The following is a 19,970-nucleotide window of genomic DNA, read 5'->3' as shown; positions in this document are numbered from 1 at the left end:
AAGTTTACGTGGATACATTGTTTTCTTTCTGTTTACCAGTTGCCAGTTTATTAAGTCCACCCAGCTGAAATTAATACAGTCTGATTCAAAAGTCCTGCAATAACTCCACTGTCTGTTTAGCTTATAATGTTACTGCCATATGAATATCGGTAACGCTACATTTTTCTGCAGTATTTAATTGTTCAAAACAACCACAGTGTTGGTAATTGGGGTGAGTTAGCTAACAACTTTTTGGTCACTTGGGGCCATTATAACAATCTGTGAACACAACTTTAACACACTGCGTCATCACCTTTTAAGCTGATTTAGTGAACTTGTTAGTAAACAGCTGCTAAATTCCACATTCAGCAGTTAATGAGCGACATGATCATTCATTTGGAGTGGTGTTTGTGTCCATCTGATGAATGTGGTCCCAGGCTTTCTATCAGTATGCTCAGTGTTACATTTAGTTTTCTCTTATATCATATCCTAAACAGAATGTCATTATTATTGTCTTTGATTTCACAACAAAAATTCAGTTCAGTCATAAAATGCAGAGGGTGGAAGAGTCAGAAGTTTTCTTTTTTCCCTCCATTCTTAACATCATTTCAATTAAATTCAATAAGCAACGACCTGTTTGAAGAGGAGTGTGACACACAGAAACACACATACAAATCCACATTTCCATACACACAGAGAGAAATAAACACCATCTGCCCACTTCCTGCTGTTCAGGAAGTTTCAGCAGCAGTAAGATGGCCACCCCCATGTAGATCCGGCTGAGCCCTGATTGGCCACTGTTTCCTTGGAGACAGTTGCTATGCCAGAAGATACAAGATGCCAAGATATAGAGGAGCAAATGGATGCTGTTGATTTTCTCATGTCACTTGTGTGTTCACTAACTGCAGTATTTTACATTAATTGTAAACAGAATGTGATACAATGTACATTAATTACAGTGCTCTGTATCAGCACAGCTATAAATCTACAAGTCTTTCAAGGAAAATTGATCTTTTATCTAATACCTACATTTAGATTTTGAAGAGAAGGTCTGTACATACAGATGATATACAGATTTTGATTGCTGTCATACAAAACTTTACTATAATCAAGTCTTTATTGGAGACATGCAAAGCGCAGAGTGATGTGTATTACATAGCACATGTAGTGAAGTCATGGTTATTAGATGTTACAGGTTGTTATATGATTAATAATGTTTACTATGTTTAAGCAAACCAAGGCTTGCTCTCTTTATGCATTTATGACAGTGTGTGAGAGCTGACGTTTAAACTCTATGGTTCACCCATTTTACATTGTAGTTCCAATATATCACCAGTACATACTGTATGGCCTCCAAAATGGCTTTATACGCACAACATAAAATCAACAAAAACTAAAACTAAATAAATAAATAAACAAGCTGACTCAAAACAAATCTATTTATAATGAAAAGCTGACACTTTGGAGATAACCCAGTACCCTGTACCTTTTATATACTTTATTGCTTCACTTAAGAAGTGAAGCAAATATTATGTTTAAAAAGTCTACATGTGTTCTAGTCTATATTCTTGTCCACTGTCCATTTTTATTCACTGCCAACTAAACAAATTTCTTCTCATGCATGGATAAGGGCTTCAGCGTGTTATTCTCAGATAAGGCTACTATGCCAATCAAGTAACAACTCCAGGTGAAACTGTGGATGTGTCACAGTAAAACCAACTCTATTATCTAATTTTATTTTTTACACTATGGAAATGCCAGTAAGTTTCAGAGACAACTGGCACAGCCTTGGATCAACACAATTCAAACCAATAACCTGCAGGAGGTAGTTTTAACCACTGTCAAATAGGGCTGGTTGTTGAGCTTTGAACAGCAGCTTGATTTACCTAAATTTTGAGTTGGCTGTTACTTGAAACACAAGTCTAAAGGATAAAAGAAAACAGTGGATCATTACATCATTATAAGACATGACAGTGGATTACTCTGGATGATTTTCACATCCAAAATGTCCAGCAACACACTCACACATGAATGTCTGGCTGCAGTGCTCCATAACAGCGCCTACACACAACTGAAGGAGGAGGAGATTAAGTCCTGGCTTATGGGCCACCTCACCTTGAACGAGGCTTACTTACTTATACACAAGGGCAGCCTTGACAAATGTTACTAATGCCTGTGGTATACAGTAGGTAAGTGCAGGGGAACATAAATCTGTGCAGCAAAGAAACACAAAGGGAATGTAATTCCAAGTATATATGTAAGGGCTGCAGGTTACACTAGTCATTAGCAGGACCATCCTTCACATGGCCTAGGTTTAACATCTCATGTCAGCAAGTATCTGCATTGACTGAAGTGTCCTTGAGCAAGATTCTTAATCAGTTCTATCACTGTGAGTTTGCACTGCAGCTAAACCTGACCTTTGACCTCCCTGTGCAGGGAGCATCAGAAAACATTGTTTACTGAGTCTGACATTATTTATATGACTGCATAATTAAAGATATGCTTAGTTCAAAAACAGCACAGTCAAGACTTGGTGTGCCGTTGCAATAAAACTGTAATTAAAACAATGATACGTCTTTCACATACAGACACAGGTATTGCATGCTTTTGATTGACTAAATGACTGATCAACAAACAACTTATGAGTGGTTTTGGTAAAGGATTGTTAAGTCACCTAAAGCTTTAAGCCAAGAGAAAGACTATGATCATGGTTAAAGTTAGGGAAAATGGCATTAATCATTTACATTAAACACTACGACCAACACGTCTCTCCGAGAGAAGGGAGAGTTAGCTTTCTGTGGCCCATATTCAATCTCTGCAAACAGTGGAGTGTTAGTGATTGGGAAGCCAGTGAGGGATGAAGTCACTGCCAAAGTGGCTCCTACTGGTTTGTCAGGGTGCCTGCATAGAGTGGTGTATCTCAAGTTTAATAGAGGCAACCTGTATTCTTGTTCTGCCTTCCTAGTGTAACTCCTCATTGAACACCCAGCAGCTATGTTTAAAATGTGTGTAACTGAATCATGTAAGAGTACCTTAACTGAATCTAATAATATGGCTTGCTCTAACAACTAGTGGTGACAACATGCTTTTTCTACACCCACTGTGGTAATGATGTAGCATGGCACTACAGTACAGAGCCTCATCACCGCAGAGTGTGGTCACAAGTACAACTGAGCACACCTGAGCACACACACCCACCAATACTGATCAAAGTGATCACAGGTTGAAAACAGTGTATGAGAGCAACAGAACAGTTTATAGTCTGATAATGTGATAATGTGCTAACATCTACATTTCTGAACAGTGTCCCTGCTGGCTGACCGAGCACATCCACTCATTGTCAAAGTTGACAAAGGTGAATTCTGACCTATAAATCCTCCAGAGCAGCTGGAGACTGTCACGAGACAGGAAACACACTCTTGAATTTGTACATTATTTGGGCATGAATAGAACTGAATGGGAAACTGAGCAAATAGTTGTATACCAGAAAATGAATGAGACCATAACTTTTTGCTGTTCAGTCCACAGAGGACAGTGCCGGTATGTTATTACTCTATCCAAAATGTAGTGTGAATGCCCCCTGTTGAATTACAGCAGGAGACCTTTGTTGAACCCTCTCTCTCTCCTCATTTCCTGTGTGCCTCTATGCTAACTAACTTTTCAATAGAGGTGAATACGACAAAAACAGGGTATGAGCACATCGATACAAATATGGCAACAAATGCAAGATACTGGTAAGATAGGGATATCCAATTATCAACAAGAACACAAGGTAAATAGTTGGAATTTCCCTGTCCATGCTACAAATTAACTAACCTGGAATGTGTTCTTGAATGTTTTTTTTTTTGACTGGCAAAGTGTGTTGACATATGACACTGTAGTAACAGCTGAGCCAGTCAGTCTTTTTTTTTGCTGGACCCAGCATTTGTTTGTCCAGAGTTTTATCACCTTGTCTCTCTCTCTCTCTGGTCTTATTGAAATAAATGTTGTGTTAATGTTGGTCTGAACATGGCCTCCACCACAAGAAGTTTTAAATCTATAAAACAGTTGATCAAAAAATTAAATAAATAAATCAACAACAAGACAGCAGAGCCAGATCAAGAAAGAGAAATGACAGATGTGGAGATGTCTTTAAAAACCACACTTCATTCACACAGATCAACTCCAGATGAATTTAACACACACTTTTGGGGAAGAACATTCACTTGCTCATTCATATGCCTCCCAAGAAATCACACATGACTGAGAAGCATTAAAATACCGAAGACTGTGAGCAAACACAGAACAGTAACCACATGCAATCCTGCATGAGAAGTTAAGGTTATCTCAAAAGACAGATGGTAACTAGATGTTCTCCCATAGCACCACAGTATGCTTTTCATGCTCACAACAATCTCTGATCATTCAGACGAAAGTTGCCAAGACTCCAAAGATGGTTGTTAGAAGCACAAGCATCCACAGTTACTCCCTGAGATACAATGTTTCCATTTTCCTACAGCATTGCATGAGACTGATAGGATGCTATGTGCAAAGATGAGACTGTACACAAATATGAATACATACATACAGCTTTATCACTTACATGTGACTTTGGATAGCTTTTGTCACTTACAGAGAACTTTAAATAGTGATGATGGGGGAATGGTAAAAAGGGGAGGATAAAGATAAAGGGAGAAGGAAAGAAAATACGGAAAAGGTGACTGAAAAAGAAAGACAGGAACAAGCCCAGAAAAGGAGAGACTCTAGGTACTAAATTCACTAGTAGGTGAAAAATAGCTTTCACTGAGGAGCTTACTCCACATAAACAATATGTTCACAATTGCTTCAAATAGAGAAAACACAGAGGTCTGTGGAGGTTTGCCATCCCTGTTTATATGAGAGCCATATTTGATTAATGTTACACAGAAAACAGACAAGAAATATTTGGATGAAACATTTAAAGTACACTGTAAAGTCAGTATGTGGTGAAGAGATCTGCAAAGCAGCAGATGGTCCAAATTCAACACGGCTGCATCCACTGGATACAAGTGAGCATCCATGACATCCTTAACATTATTTTTTATCTCCAACTCAGCTAACTTTAACCTTTACAGATGTAATCACAGGTATAAAATAGATTATTAGTGTTATAGCTTCTGGTGAAAACAGCTTTTTAGCCAGCTAGCTAAAATGACCTCACACTAATGATAACTGCAAACCCAACTAGTATAAGCTAGAAAACCATGATCAACACACATTAAAAATAGCAAGTAAATTATTAACATAACATTCTGTTGTGGATTAAAATATAATATAACTCAAATTCATGGTGTCAGTTTGGACAGACAGGTTCTCTTGTATTTGATTGACACACGCTTCCTCACAGTGATACTCTTCCAACACCCTGCTCAACTAAAGATATTTCCCTCCCCCTTGGTCCAAATATTCAGTCATTCTGCTTCCCATTGGTTTGGTTAATCAACAACTCCACACCTCACCTCCACATCCTCCACCATACAGTCATGATATTTTCAATATTACAATGCTAAAAAGAGATATTAGTAATTGTAATTGCTTTTGGACCATAGACCTGAAAACTACACAGCCTTCAGTCAATCAGGGCAAAGTGCTATTGTTACAGAAGTGGTTTCCATAAGGTTTTAATGTCATGTGACATGGTGAGGTTGCACAGGGCCACAAAAGTTGGACCAATCAGAATGGTTTTCTGACAGTGGTAATTCTTGGCTATTTGATGTGTGTGTGTGCGTGCGTGTGTGTGTGTGTGTGTGTGTGTGTGTGTGTGTGGTGTGCGTGTGTGTGTGTGTGTGTGTGTGCGTGTGCGTGTGTGCGCGCACACTCTTTTCAAGGACAAGGACACACCAAGGTCTTTGTATATGCCCTTGTAACCCATTAGTAACAGAGCACTTTTTTTTGTATTTATGTTTTCAGGCATTTTATTAATCTTAACCTTTGTGTGAGTGTGTGAGTGAGAGTGTGTGTGTGTGTGTGTGTGTGTGTACTCACATGTAGCGCAGGTGGGGGTTTTTGGAGAAGACTCGAGCGTGGATCACATGCAGGCTGCTCTTTGTAATAGTGCTTTAACACAGACACACACAGACGAGAGAATAAGAGCTTTGATAAATAACTTTCAGGTCCAACACTCTGAAATAGGTAAAGCAGGGGAAGAACAGCACAGGAACAATTACCGAAGAGGATGGTTCAAGCAATAAAAGAGTAAGGGAAAGAAAGACAGACAGAGATGAAGAAAGAAAACCACAAATAATATAAGGCAGAGTAGGAAAGAAGACTTATAAATCCCCTCCATTTTTAAAGCTACAAACACAAGTTATTGATTCTGGATAAATGCTGGAGACAGTGATGAATGAACACCCAGACAAGGGAGGATTTTGTGTGACACCTCAACAGTCTGTTGTTACCAGCATATAGATGAGAGCAGAAGCCTCATTTATAAACCATGTGAAGGCATACACCAAAAAATTACTGATTTATCAAACTTGCTTGCACACCTCCCTTTGGCCAGCCTCATGTTCTGCTAAAACACTCATTATTATCCACCAAATAGCTGCTTTCTATGAATAATTCCAAATTTAATAATTGACCATCATAACAGTTAAAGGTGTGCTGTCAACAGAGGACCCTTTTAAAGAATCAGAATCAGACTTGGTGATTTGGGCCACAGGAGATTATTGCATTGAAGTATCGTGGTTGGCCACAGCAACAAATTTGCAGCAAGGCTGGATGGCGTCATCGTATCTGGTTCTCTTAATGCATCCATGGTCTGGGGGAGTTTTGTCATTTCTGAGAAAAGAAATCTGAGGATTTCACAGAAATGTCATCTGGATGATACCTGCTCGGGATGGAGGCTACAAATGTTTAACAAAGAGTCTGAATTACAAACCCGGGGTGTGAATTTCTGGAAATGTGACCAGTGACAAATTGCTTGCATTATCTAAAATGATCCAGTGCTTTTGAATTTTAACCCATACTACTGACCATACCAAAAGTTGGGACATGTTTATTTGTTTGTTTGTTTGTTGTTTTTTTAATCTGTGAGATTTGGAATACGATACATTATCAGACTATCCCTTTAAATTCAATACACAGGACATACTGTATTTGCTATCAAAACATTAACTCTATATTTAAAGCATTTCAGCTGCTGCTGCTACACAGTTGAGGACAAAATGGATTTCCTTCCTCTCTCTGAGTATCCTCCACTCCTTCTCACTCCCTTTTTACCTCCAACTCTGAGGTTTAAATCCTAACCCTATCAAATCAAATTTAATTAAAATCTAACCCCTCTGAATCTCATTAGAGCCTGATATAGCTGAAGGACACATGGACATTTTCCCCTGCAAAGTTGTGTTCAAGAGAAATCAGCTGCTGAGAACATGGAGAGGGATAGATAGGTAAAAGAAGAGAGTGAGGATAGAGATCAGGATTTACAAAAAATAATAACTTTAAGTTAAAAGCCACTTGCCACAGTCTTACCAATGTCTCTCAGTCATATACAACCATTAAATTTATCACTGGTCATTTTGAATTGGTTCTGTTGTTCATTTAACAGCTCTTTTTTTCATTTGTTTGCAGTAAAACTAAAACCAAAAACCAAATCACCAGCATAAAATTTAACTGCTTTAAGAAAGAAGGCCAAAATGAGTCTGACAGTCAGCCAACTGTTGGCAATTAGTGTTCTCTGTATCTCCCACAATAGCTGCTTCAGATATGATGGTGAAATGAAGCTGCAGCAGAACCTGCAGCTTAGTTCTAATCAGTTAGTTGTGAGTGGAAGAGGAGCCAGTGTCTGTGTCCAGCTGGAAAACTGGAGCCATTTCACAGAGTGGAAGATGTTCTACATCACCCCTCTTTGGATCAACAGGTTTCTTTTGATTTTTCTTTTTGTGCTATTTTCATTTGCTATTTTGTACTGTCACTGGACCTTGGCCAATAGAAAACATTCAAATAACATGCAATGTGTAACTTCTCAAATAAAATTTAAATCTTTAAGACAACAGTGCTACTTGTCAATCAGTAACCGTACTTGGCTAAGCTTTGCATAGATACAGTAACAGAGTTAGAAGATACTATTTATTCTATGATTGATTCACATAGGTTTATTTATTTCATTTCATTTTATTTTTTCACATCTGTCAATATGTACTTTACAACATGTACAATAAAACTATTTTGGGCACTGCATTTGTTTTATCCTATATTTATTTTTATCGATTTATCTATTACACAGAATGAACTGTGGATTTGTCCGTGGACAAGAGAAACAGAAAGACATGGGAGTGACGTATTAAGATATAAGGTATTTACAAACATGCTTGCCAAGCAAGTTGCAGGAGATGCAGGAAAGCTGCACTGCTGCCAGCCTGAGCAGTTGCCAGCTAAAGTGGCTGCAAGGAAGCTGCAAGAGTTGTCAGATATCACACACACTTCTTATGAAAAGTTTGTTATATATATTTGTTTAATTTTATCTAGTAGATTCCCATTTTTTTTTTTTTTTTTTTTTTACAGTATTTTCCAGGTTTAAAGTTAATTCTCTCATCTACACCGAGCATCTGTTTTTATGCTGCTGTGACACTTTGGGAAACAATGTTTTCCAGGAATTAGACCAATGCACAGGAATGAGGAGAAACATTACCAGCAGCCAGGCATTTCAACGGTGATACAATGAAATATTACAACATTTGATAAACAGACACATTGAGAAATATGTTACAACTTACAGCCTCTCTAAGCCAGTGTAGAGCTCCATGTCCACATCCCTCAGCGTCTGCAGACCAGTCCAGTTCTCAATGTGTCTGGAAAGAAGGACAGACACGGCATATTAGTATGGATGCAACTGATGCTTATTTTCTGTGAAAAATATCCATCACATTTTCTCAGAAAAACTAAATATTCACATTGGAGATTTGTTTTCTGTTAATTGACTAATTGATTAACTGAGTAGTGATTGAATATGTGTCTGCCAATGAAGGTGGCTAAAAGGACAAGGTGGACTAGATGTTGAGCCTGTTTGAGCATCGTCAGCTGTAGACCCATTTGTGAGACCTCTTACAGCATGTGGGCTAAAGACTGGGCCAAAGCAGGCTACAAGTGGGGCACTTAAAGTTAAAACTGGCCTCTGAGTGCTATGTGTACGATAGCACTTGGAGTTCAAGACTTAGAAGCGATGTGTATTTTTTTCTCCTAATTTTTAAACACACATTTTTTCCTCACTTCTTTCAGTGCTGATGCGCTGGACACAGGGAAAGGACCCAAATGCAGACACCAAGACGAGGCTTGATTTATTTTACAACAAAAGATGAACCAAAGGTTTACTGGCTGGTGATGAAGGTCAAAAGGCAAACAAATCCAATGGGAAACGGGCAGAAATCCAAAAGGAGACAGAACGGCAAAAATTCTAGACACAGGAAGGTTGGCAAACACAAGGAAACTGGAAACAAAGTAGTCAGCAAGTAACATAACACTGAGTGTGGGAGAAACTATACAACACCCATACTTTACATATACAAAGAGGACCAATGAACTAATGAGACACAGGTGACACAGATAAAAGGCTAAATTACAGGACTACCTGGTGTGGCAGCGGCAGTGTCAGATTCATCTAATCTTACTGTGGTTCTTTCCCATTTTTTGCTCATGTAAGACATGGTCTGAATTCACTGGCTTGCTGTGGTTTGTTGGCCATGAAAGTTTGTACCATGGCCTTGAGGGAGCCCAGCAGTAGAAACAGGGTTGTGGCCCATTTTGGATCCAGCAGCGGATGGCAACAAATCAGAAGACGCAAATCACATCACACCGAACATCTGTCTCCCCCAGAGACCTCCTCCTGGCTCTGACTCTGTGTGTGTGTGTGTATGTGTTTTGGTTACAAAGGTATGCATGATAGATGAAAGATCAGTTAGAGGTGCTGTTTGTCCATCTGTCTTCCTGGAATTGATTCCCGACCAAAACACCTTTGCATGTTTTCTCTCTCTCTGACAGTCATTGCTTGCCTGTGTCCCTCATGTTGCTCATGTTGATGTGCCATCTGCAAACACATTACCACATACACATAGACACAATTATAGGCATGCAAACCATGTGCCATGTAACGTTTAGACATGTACCACTGACAAACTTCAAGCATACAGTGCACATTAATCACTCAATATACTGCATAAGACTGCACACACACCTCCTACCCACACTGTGTCCCAGTGTAGGAACCACCATCTTTAAAGATCTATGACCCTTCATAGGCCTGAAGGCAAATAGGCTACAACTACACCTTCTGCCCAAATGAGACTACTAATGAGTGTTCAATAATTTCACCATGGCATCCCTAATGTCTCAAACTGATTGCTGGTGCATTCAGGTAGTAACTGTCAAATTGTTAAGTCTATAAGTAAGTTTGGATCAAATGACCATTTGTAAGGTCAGTGGTGTCACTCAGAGAATTATTGGCAACTCTACTGTTCTCTTCAGTGCTAAAGAGCCTTTTAGCCCCTTTCAGCTCTTTTTTTTTGTTTTTTGTTTTCTTTTTCAGTATGGAGAACTCCACCCTGGGGCTACCCACCAGCCAAATAATTAAGATGCATGGGTGCAAATACCCTGAGCAGCGAGTCCCTGGTCCGACTCGCAGCCAGCTGGACCATTTCCTGCATATCATTCCCCTATTCTCTCTTTCCCCACATTTCCTGTCTGTCTCCCCGTCTCTGTCTGATATACACACAAAATGCCCTCCACCAAAGAATAGATATATAAATAAATAAAAAATGCCAAAAGAGACGCCACCCTCATCAACCTGGTCTCCAACAGCAGATAACTGTTTTTAGAGAAAAGGCTTTGAAACCCACTGTCCAGAAGACAGATACAGTCAAAGACTAGCTGGCTAGCATAGGCATAGCATAGCATTTGAGGAGCCAGCAGTCAACAGACTTTCATTCTAAGTAAGACAGTACAGAACAGTAAACTATACTAATTAGCCTAAAGTAACAAAATATGTTTTATTAAAAGACAGTGCTGATTATGTAAAAGCAAAGATCTGATGAAAACAGGGAAATGCTTCATGAAAAATGAGGGTACAGGAATATCAGAGGTTGGAGGGGAAGTCAGTTGTTGTAATGCACACACACAATAACACAGTCACAATCATTTTCCAATATATTTCACTGTTCACCGGTATGTTGTTTTCATTTCAATGGTTTTGTCAGCATTTAATAAACCACATAGGACAATGTGTGTCTTGTAAACCCATAATATTCTACAGTTTTAAGGTATTTTCTGATCTGTCACTACAACACATCATATACTAATATTGTAATTTCCAGTGGCTTTATCACTGGTTCAGTTAATGTGACATATCTATCAGTGATAATGAGTATAATAATTCTAGACTTGATGAGTTAACAAAGATCACCCTAAACCACCAGAGTGGAACATTATGGGATGGCCTTTTCAGCCTGTCATCACACATTGAACAACTGACTTGCATGGCAGCAGCCTTTGATGGGGACAGAACTACTGTCATTACAGACGCAGTGGGCGCTGTGCATTGATTGGCTGAGCTCATTTTTACCTGACAGCTGCATCTGCCCCCCTTAGGGCCTGCTGACTGACTAATTGAATGACAGATCAATTATCCAATTCAAAGTCTAAATAGCCACTAACACACCAGTTACTGGTCCTATTGGAAGCACACACACACATGTACAGAAATAGAACTCAGTAGATATAATTATAGAGCAGGCACACACATAAACACATTTTAAAATTCAACTTCTAAAAGTATTTCCATGAGTTTTCTCTGCATGGCAGCCTCGTGCACACTCACTGTAGCAGCTTTTCATCTCCTAAAATAAAATCACTCACAGAATAGCCAGGGTCAAAAAAAGCTTTGCTTGGTAATAAATTGAATCCTTCTTGCTTGCAGCAACAAAGTTTCCTTTTTTGCATAGATTTCATCCTGGAATGAACACACTGCAGCCTTCTTAAAATACAGCTCACACTGAGTAGCAGCCTCGACTGGAGTAAATCAAACTCATACTGAGAAAATACTTTTTCTCCTAAATGTCATCCTTTTTGTGCTTGGTGACTTATAAACACTACTACAGGTTTATAAGGCAGTGTGGAGTAAATTAGTGCTCTACACTTTAGGAATGAGTTGCCGATTTAACAGTCACTCAAGAGAGTTCAGCAGCTACCAGATGTGAGGTATAAAATTTACTGTCTTCAGAAGATTGACCACATTCATTTCAGATAACTGTTTACTCATTCATCCAACTATAGTGATGTACAGATTTCTCAGGGTGAATGAGAGCAAGTAGTCGCACAGAACTTAATAGAGATTTCAAATCACACTCTGCCCTATGCTATATTTGTCTTTATATTTTGCTACTGCATTATTAAAAAGACAGAAACGATAATTCAAGTGTTAAAAAGCCTTTCTCCTCAAAAACATATACAACCCAATCAGCTATCCCACCCAGCACTTGTGAAATTCAATGGAATCTCTTGTCCTCGAAAGAACACGTAGGCAGGAACAGGCTCTCTGGTGGTGAAAGACTTGACAAGGTAAAAAACTACATCAAGAAAAAAAGTCTTGATGCTTAAAACTTGGATAAGAGTAAAAATAAACAAAGAAAGCTCTTGATGTTTAAAAACATTCCGAGGGGAGGGAGTCAGTAAACCTTATTTTAAATGAACCCATTTTGCTTGAAACCATGCCAGGGAAAAAAAAAAAAAAAACTGCAGTGCAAAACTGTATAATGTTATGCCTGGAAATCTCCCAGAGCAGGAAAATATTAAAACTCCTCTCCACTGAGTAAACCTTGAATAAAGCAGCTCTTGCTTGGAAAGCAGCTCCTCTGTCCTAGCAATCAGTATGTGCATCTAAATATGGAGATATTTCAGAATATTCTGCTGCTGTATAAAGAGATTTGTGGTATGAGAAAAGAACAGAGGGGAGTAACAGAGAAGTGAAGGAAGGGAGGATGATATACAAAGAGGAATTATAAGCCTGTAGCCTTATAGTGCTATAGTTTAGTGACGGTGCAAAGGCTTTGGTGCACAAGACAATTTGGTAGGAAGATAATGATAATAATACTGCTGATGATGAACAGTTTTAGCAGAATTAGACAGCTATAAATAGTCCTACATGGCAAGTTATTCATTTTTGGTGACATTTAATTATTAACTAAACTATAAATATTCTCTACCATGTCAGATTGAGTGTTGGCAGTTTTACATTGGTTTGGTGCTAGATGCATTGAAAATAACGTATTGTTAGAGTGTATTTATTGTGCAATTATTTCATTGTAAAACCACTAGTTTTTTGACGCCACAACTATGAGCGCTAGCATCACCATATTGTAAATGTACAATATAGTGTACTGTACAGTACATCCAAGCTTTTAGAATTAGCAGAATCAAAACACATTTTTCAATGAACCCTCGCTTCATACAGCAGTGGAAAAAAGTTTTCGGACACCCTCAAAATTTTACACAATCTCAAATATTATCATGAAATATTTGGGGAAAAATCTCTTTTGTGTTCGAAAAGAAAAACTAACAAAACTAAACTCTTGACAGTTTCAATATGTCAGTTCTCAACATTGTTGGTATCAAAGTCAACAAATAACAGAGAATTTGTTCAAAACGGAACAAAAAATAAATAAACCATCACATCATCAAATTAATATTTAATTAATATTCCTGCCATTAGCACGCAGTAGAGCTCTAATCCTGGCTGGCCTTTCACACTGTTGAGGGGTAATCTAGCCCCATTCTTGTTGAATTACTGCTTTTGCTTCTTCTAAATTCTTTGGTTTACGCTTTGAAACAGACCTTTTGATAATCCACCACCGATTTTCAATGGGGCTCATGTCTGGGGATTGAGCTGGCCACTCTAAGATCTGGATACAGTGCTCCTGCAGCCAAGTTCTACTGGCCTTGGATGTGTGGCGAGAGGCATTATCTTGTTGAAACATCCAGTTTTGAACGGAACAGTGCACATGCAGAAGGGACCATGTGGGTTTCGAAACTGGCACAATACTTGGCAAAGTTTAATGTGCCATCACAGACAGTGAGATGACCAACACAAGCAGTACTCATGCATCCCCAAACCATGATACAGCCTCCACCATGCTTGACAGTAGGTACTGTACATGCTGGAGATAATGCTTCACCTGGCCTTCTGTGTACCCTCACATTATCAGGATACAGCTGGTAACTGGACTCATCTGACCACAGAATCTTCTTCTAATTCCTGGCTGTCCAGTTCTTGTGTGCTTGGGCCCAACGACGTCGGGCTAAACCTCTGTCTCTCATTGATCAGGGGCTTCTTGACAGCCTTGTAGGACCTTAAGCCATGATCTAAAAGTTGGCCACGTACAGGTGGTTTGACCACTGCTGCTGAAGCTCCTGTGATGTCATTCGGCTGTTTTCCCTGCACATGCAGATCAGGATGTGGTCATTTCTTGCTGAAGAAACCCTTGGACGTCCAGATCTTGGTTTGTTTTCCAAGCTGTTGGTTCATCTGTATTACTGCAGAGTGTATCCAACTGCTGAAGGACTGCATCTGCACTTCCTGCACTATCTAGCGGCAGCTGTACCCTTCCTGGCTGAGAATCTGTATCTTCAGGTGTGTTTCCCACGTTAGGTTCCTTGTTTTAGTCATTTTTGTCTCAAAGAACTTTCAAATGTGCTGGCTTTATACAGACACAAAGCACAGCAACAAAAATTGTGTCTTTTAATAAAAAAACGACCTTCATTAGGGAATCACTGGTACCAAAATGACCCAATACTCAAAATTTCTTATGTATTTTTATGGAACCAATCAATTTTAAGTTTTTAATGGCTTTTTTAGGATTTGTTCAGTATTTTGGCTGTGACTGTACTAAAAGAAATTGCACTTTAAGACCTAAGAGTGATTCTTGATGCAATATTTCACAAATGCGTGGGGTGTCTGAAAACTTTTTTCCACCACTGTATATGGAAGATGTTCAAACCCAGAGCTGGGTTTAGATGCCCAACAATACAACTGCCTTGGTCCCTACTCTTCCTCCTCCTCTCTCTTTCGCCCTGTCTCACCCTCCTCCTCTCCTCCCTTTACTTCCTGATCTTGGCAGTGTGTGAAGAGTCAGACCTCTCACCCACACAAACCATCAATGTTTGTCTGCCAGGACAGAAAAGGAACTGCAACATTACAGCAGCCTCCTACGCACTCTGCCTCAAAAGTGTAATAGCCAGAGAGATGGAGGTGAAGAGAGGGAAAGCAATAATGCTGGCTAGGAGGAAAAGAGAAGGAAAGAAAGGACCAGAACAAAGGACCAAGAAAGAAGCTTACAGGTGGCTTTAAATTGCAAAACAGAATTATTACAGAGAACCAGTGCCTGTGACACCTACCTGACACATTTGTATCACATTTACAGTTAGAGAATTTGAGGAGAATTACTACTTAGATAGCCATTTCATTGCAATAGTCATATAAATTCTTGCAACATAAGTTTATAATTGTGGCCTTGCCTCAGACTTAATAAATTTGCCTTGAGATCTAAAAACTATCAAATATACCTAAGATGATGTTTGCTCTGAAACCTGAGGCTGGTTCAGACATCTGATCAGAATGTCTCCCTGTGGAGGAATTCCATGCAGATCCAAGTGGGAGGAGACTCCAAGGCAGAGCTAGAACACATAAGAGGAATTATATATTCCAACTGGCCTGCATGTGAATACCCTGGGATCCTCTTGAAGGAGCTGGAGAGAGGGGCTACTGGGCTACTTTGCTTAGCCTGCAACCAGATGAGTGGAAAATGATGGATGAATACACCAAACTAAGAATATCAATAATCAATAGTGAAGCTGTGTTATCCAATGCCAACTTGTCTATGCTAATCAAATGTCGCTTTTCCATTTAGCACTATTCGCCTCTACTCGACTCGACTCTACTCCGTTTCGGTCATTTTCCATTACAACTGAGTATCACCTCAATGTGGGTGGGGTTGTCATAGCAAAGCAGCTAGCAAAATCCTGTGATCCCATTTGTATGTGCTGTTCACTGTTGCCAGGTTTTAAAAATGGCAGGTTTGGGGCACCCTCATAGTCAAATGGTTATGGTGCGTACCATGTGGACCCTAGTGGTCTGAGCAGGTGGACCCCAGTTTGACTCCCGATCTGGCTGGACCCTTACTGCATGTCATTCCCCCACTCTCTCCCTGTTTTCTGTCTCTCTCTCACTGTCCTATGAATAAAGGCAAAAAAGCCTAAAAAAAAAAAAAAATGGCGGGTTTGATTCTTGTGAAGGAGTGGCTCTCATGACTCATCCAGTGACGTCACTCCCTGGCCTGCAGTCTGTTGATGTCACATTTTCAGCTCGACTCAGCCTCGCTTGGAACCCCAGCCCAGTAGGTACTAAAAAAGTACCTGGTACCAGGTACTACCACCTAATAGAAAACCCTAAAAACCGAGTAGTCGAGTTGAGTAGAGCCGAGTAGGTGCTACTGGAAAAGCAGAGATATGCTAAATGCAGTATGGGCAACTCATAGGCCTCTAGTGTAACACCATGTAAAGCTTGTAGCTATGCTAATTTTATATAGTTATTTTATTTTTAGATAACACCATTTACAAAGTGTGAGTGTGAATGGTTGTTTGTCTATATATGTTGGCCTTGCGATACCTCACCCAATCCAGCCCCCCATGACCCTTAACAGATAATGAATGAATTAATGAACACTGAACAGTGCTTTACGTTGTTTTCAACATGACTACAACATTTAATCCTTTTTTGAAAAAAACTAATAAGCTAATGTTTAAGCCATGACTGGTAAACCTAGACCTAGACATTTGTGTAAAACAATAACGAAGAAGATGCACATCTAATGAGGCCAGTGTTCCAGCTATGCCACATCCTAGTTTAAGGAATATCACAGTAACAGTGTTTTCTATGAAACTTTTAGTTTCTGAAACATGTAAGTTAGAGTTTGGAGGTCAGGCGTAAGGAAATTTAACCTTAGCCCAAACCCTTGTCTAAAACGTTTAAACAAGACTAAGATTCTGGTTGAGTACTTAATGTCAGCTATTGATATTTTACACCGGGAGATTCTTGAATGCTACAAACACTTTTCATGTAATTATATGCACAGTACAAGTAAAAGCTGTTAATTACTGATATGATACATTTGGTCATTTTGTCATTGGTCTATGTAAATCTAACAGTCAGATTTGTGTTTTTGTTCTGACTAGGCACTCACTGCAAATACTGCTTTCTAGATTTATGTGTATGTTCTGTATGTGTCCTTCACAAATCCTTTATCAATTTAGTCTCTCTGCACTTCTCTCTCTTTCTCTCTCTGAATCTCTAATGCCTCCCCCTCCCTTCTTGTTCTCTCTCTCTCCACTAATGTATTCACACTTTCAGAAAGCCAACCTGTCATTAAGAGAAAGAAAGGCCTCCTGGGGCCAACTAACTGCTTTCACCATCTTCAGCTATCACACACTCTTTACATTCTGCCAGACATACAGCAGGAACAGAAAGAGAGGCAGGCAGAGAAAAAGGTAGAAATAGAAAGGGTGGTGGAAGAGGAAAGAAAATGGGTGGAAGAAAAAGAGAGAGACAGAAAGATAGCTCAGAAAAATGGGTTGTGATTACATCTGCATTTTCTGGTTTGTGTGTAAGGTGTGAGAGAGTTGAATTGATTGCTGTGTTTAGTTTCAAACATATTAAATATTCATGAAGCTCCATTTACTAAAGAGATCGACAAACGTGTGTGAGAGCGTGTGTGGGAGGGATGGTGGGGGTGATACACAGAACTGCATCAGATTAACATTGTGGAGGACATGCTGACATGGAAATAGACAGTGTTTAAGTATTAAATTGTCTTTGATGTGTGTGTGTTACACCAGTACTAAGAGTTGAAAGGAATAAGTGATTTCTCACCAGTCCATGTACAGATGGAGACATCATAACAGCAAGCTTTTAGTGCATGGCTCTAACACAGATCTGATGAAATGTCAGATCACTCTTAGATCATCCTTTGCAAAGAATGTGCAATATCTTGAGTACTGACAGTCAACAGTTGTTCATTCCCCCAAACAACCACAGCTCGCCTAAATTAGCATTTTCTGGCTATACATGTCAAGATGACGATGTCACACACTACATCCATGAGGAGCTCACATTTCAGACACAGATCTTTCAATTAGCTGCAGGCTTTGAACCAGCAAAGAAACAAAGAGCGAAAGAAAGAAGTGCCATTGGAAGGTTTGAGTAGGTGATAAATAGCAACGGACAGAGACAAAATGGAGGGGGAGAGGGGAATTGGTAAAGTCTTTTCACAGCCTTTAGATGTAGTCAGTGTTAAACTGGCTGTAGTCTCTGTTTTAATCGACAATGATTCAATAGCACAGAACTAAAATAGCAGGTGGAAATGCTCACACAGTCACTGAGCCCAAGATCTACCACTTTGCACTGGTCATTGCATTTGCATGATTAAAGAAGGGCCCGTAGAGTCTTTCTGATGCGAATAACACAGGTTTGTTGGGAAAATGGAAGAGCAGAGAACATAGAGAGAAGTGAATAGGGAGATGCAGACATATGAAGGCAGAAGCAAAATGATTGAGAAAGAAAGACAGAGAGGGGCAGAGTTAAAGATATTCAAATACAGGGAGGTTGGACAGAGAGCAAGAGGAAATACTTCACAAAACCATGGAGGAAGTAAGAATAAAGAGAAGTTGATTTGACATAGATAAAAATTAATCTAGAACAAAGTTCTCTGGGCTGATGACACAAAAACCAACCTCTATCAAATGATGAAAAGAGAACCCAAAGCCACCGCCTCATCTGTTAAACATCATGGTGGCTCTATGAATTAGGCATGTATGGCAGCAAAAGGAACTGGCACACTGGCAATTAATGATGATCCCACTACTGGCAGAAGCAACAGCATAAATGCAGAGGTATACAGGGGCATCCTCCGCTCATATTCAGGCAAATGCATCAAAACTCTTTGGGCAATATTTTATCATTCAGCAGGACAACAATCCTTTACAATCCTTCCAGCTTTACCTTACTTCCACTTACTGAAGACCAGGCTAAAGGCAGAGAGACTCCACAACAGGCAAGAGCTGAAGGCAGCTGCAGTGAAGGTCTGGGAGAGTTAAAAGGGCTATGTCACACACTGTTTTTTTCTATACTGATACAAACCTATTCATATTAAAGCAGAGATTTTGCACTTAAGTGGGTTAACTGAGTACAATAAAACTGTTCCATAAATCAGCAGCTTTGTAACTAACCTTAGAATGGACATGTTCTGTATCACATCATGGTTTATAAACGGGAATGATGTATTATCAATCTAGGCACAGTGAATAGAGAAACACAGCATGCTGAAATATTTCATGGCATAGCTCGTGTACACACACACACACACACACACACACACACACACATGCACACTTAGTTTAATGAGGTTAGAGAGGTGTTAATGATGGAGGATCATTGATCTACTCTGTAACATTTAGGAGAATTTGAATTTATCTGCTCAGTCCCTCACTGCTACAGCTCTAATTTATACACGCTTTGACATAAATCTTATCTGTTGACATATTCATTACCATCCTTCAATTCGATCAAAATCAGGGAAGAGTTTCTGTGTTCATAGTTAAAAAATGTGAAAAAGCACCAATTTTAAGGCAGATTAGCTAATCAACCAACATGAAGGACAAAGGTCTCTGACTAAAAAGAGATCAAGACAAGTATGAAAGTACCTACATGCTTAAGTTGCCCATGAAATTTTGACATTCAATTACTTTTCTTTACCTTCTGTCTGTCTTCTTCCCTCTCTTTCCATCCGTCCACCCCTCTTTCTTTGACATTATACAGTTACTACCTTAAAGCACTTTGACAGCAGTGAGACTCTTTTCATCCTGCTATGCTTTCATTTTTCAAAGCCTTTGCAGACTGTTAAGTCAAACTGATGTGTGGAGAATAGTGACTGAAT

General features: G+C 39.4%; 1 protein-coding gene across 2 annotated transcripts in view; it reads right to left on the bottom strand.

The window, feature by feature from the left end:
• Positions 1 to 19,970, bottom strand: part of ntrk3a (neurotrophic tyrosine kinase, receptor, type 3a) — a 171,250-nt gene that overhangs the window by 132,169 nt on the left and 19,111 nt on the right. For both annotated transcript variants that reach the window (XM_018678568.2, XM_018678569.2), the window contains exons 2-3: positions 8,715 to 8,789; positions 5,983 to 6,054 (exon numbers count right to left, since the gene is read on the bottom strand). In XM_018678568.2, the coding sequence (XP_018534084.1) occupies positions 5,983 to 6,054; positions 8,715 to 8,789 (147 nt within the window). The remainder of the gene's footprint in view (positions 1 to 5,982; positions 6,055 to 8,714; positions 8,790 to 19,970) is intronic.

Source organism: Lates calcarifer, linkage group LG10 (assembly GCF_001640805.2).
Source record: "Lates calcarifer isolate ASB-BC8 linkage group LG10, TLL_Latcal_v3, whole genome shotgun sequence".
Lineage (NCBI taxonomy): Eukaryota > Metazoa > Chordata > Actinopteri > Centropomidae > Lates > Lates calcarifer.
Note: the sequence above shows the minus strand (reverse complement) of the source record. Positions and strands in the feature narration are given on the sequence as shown.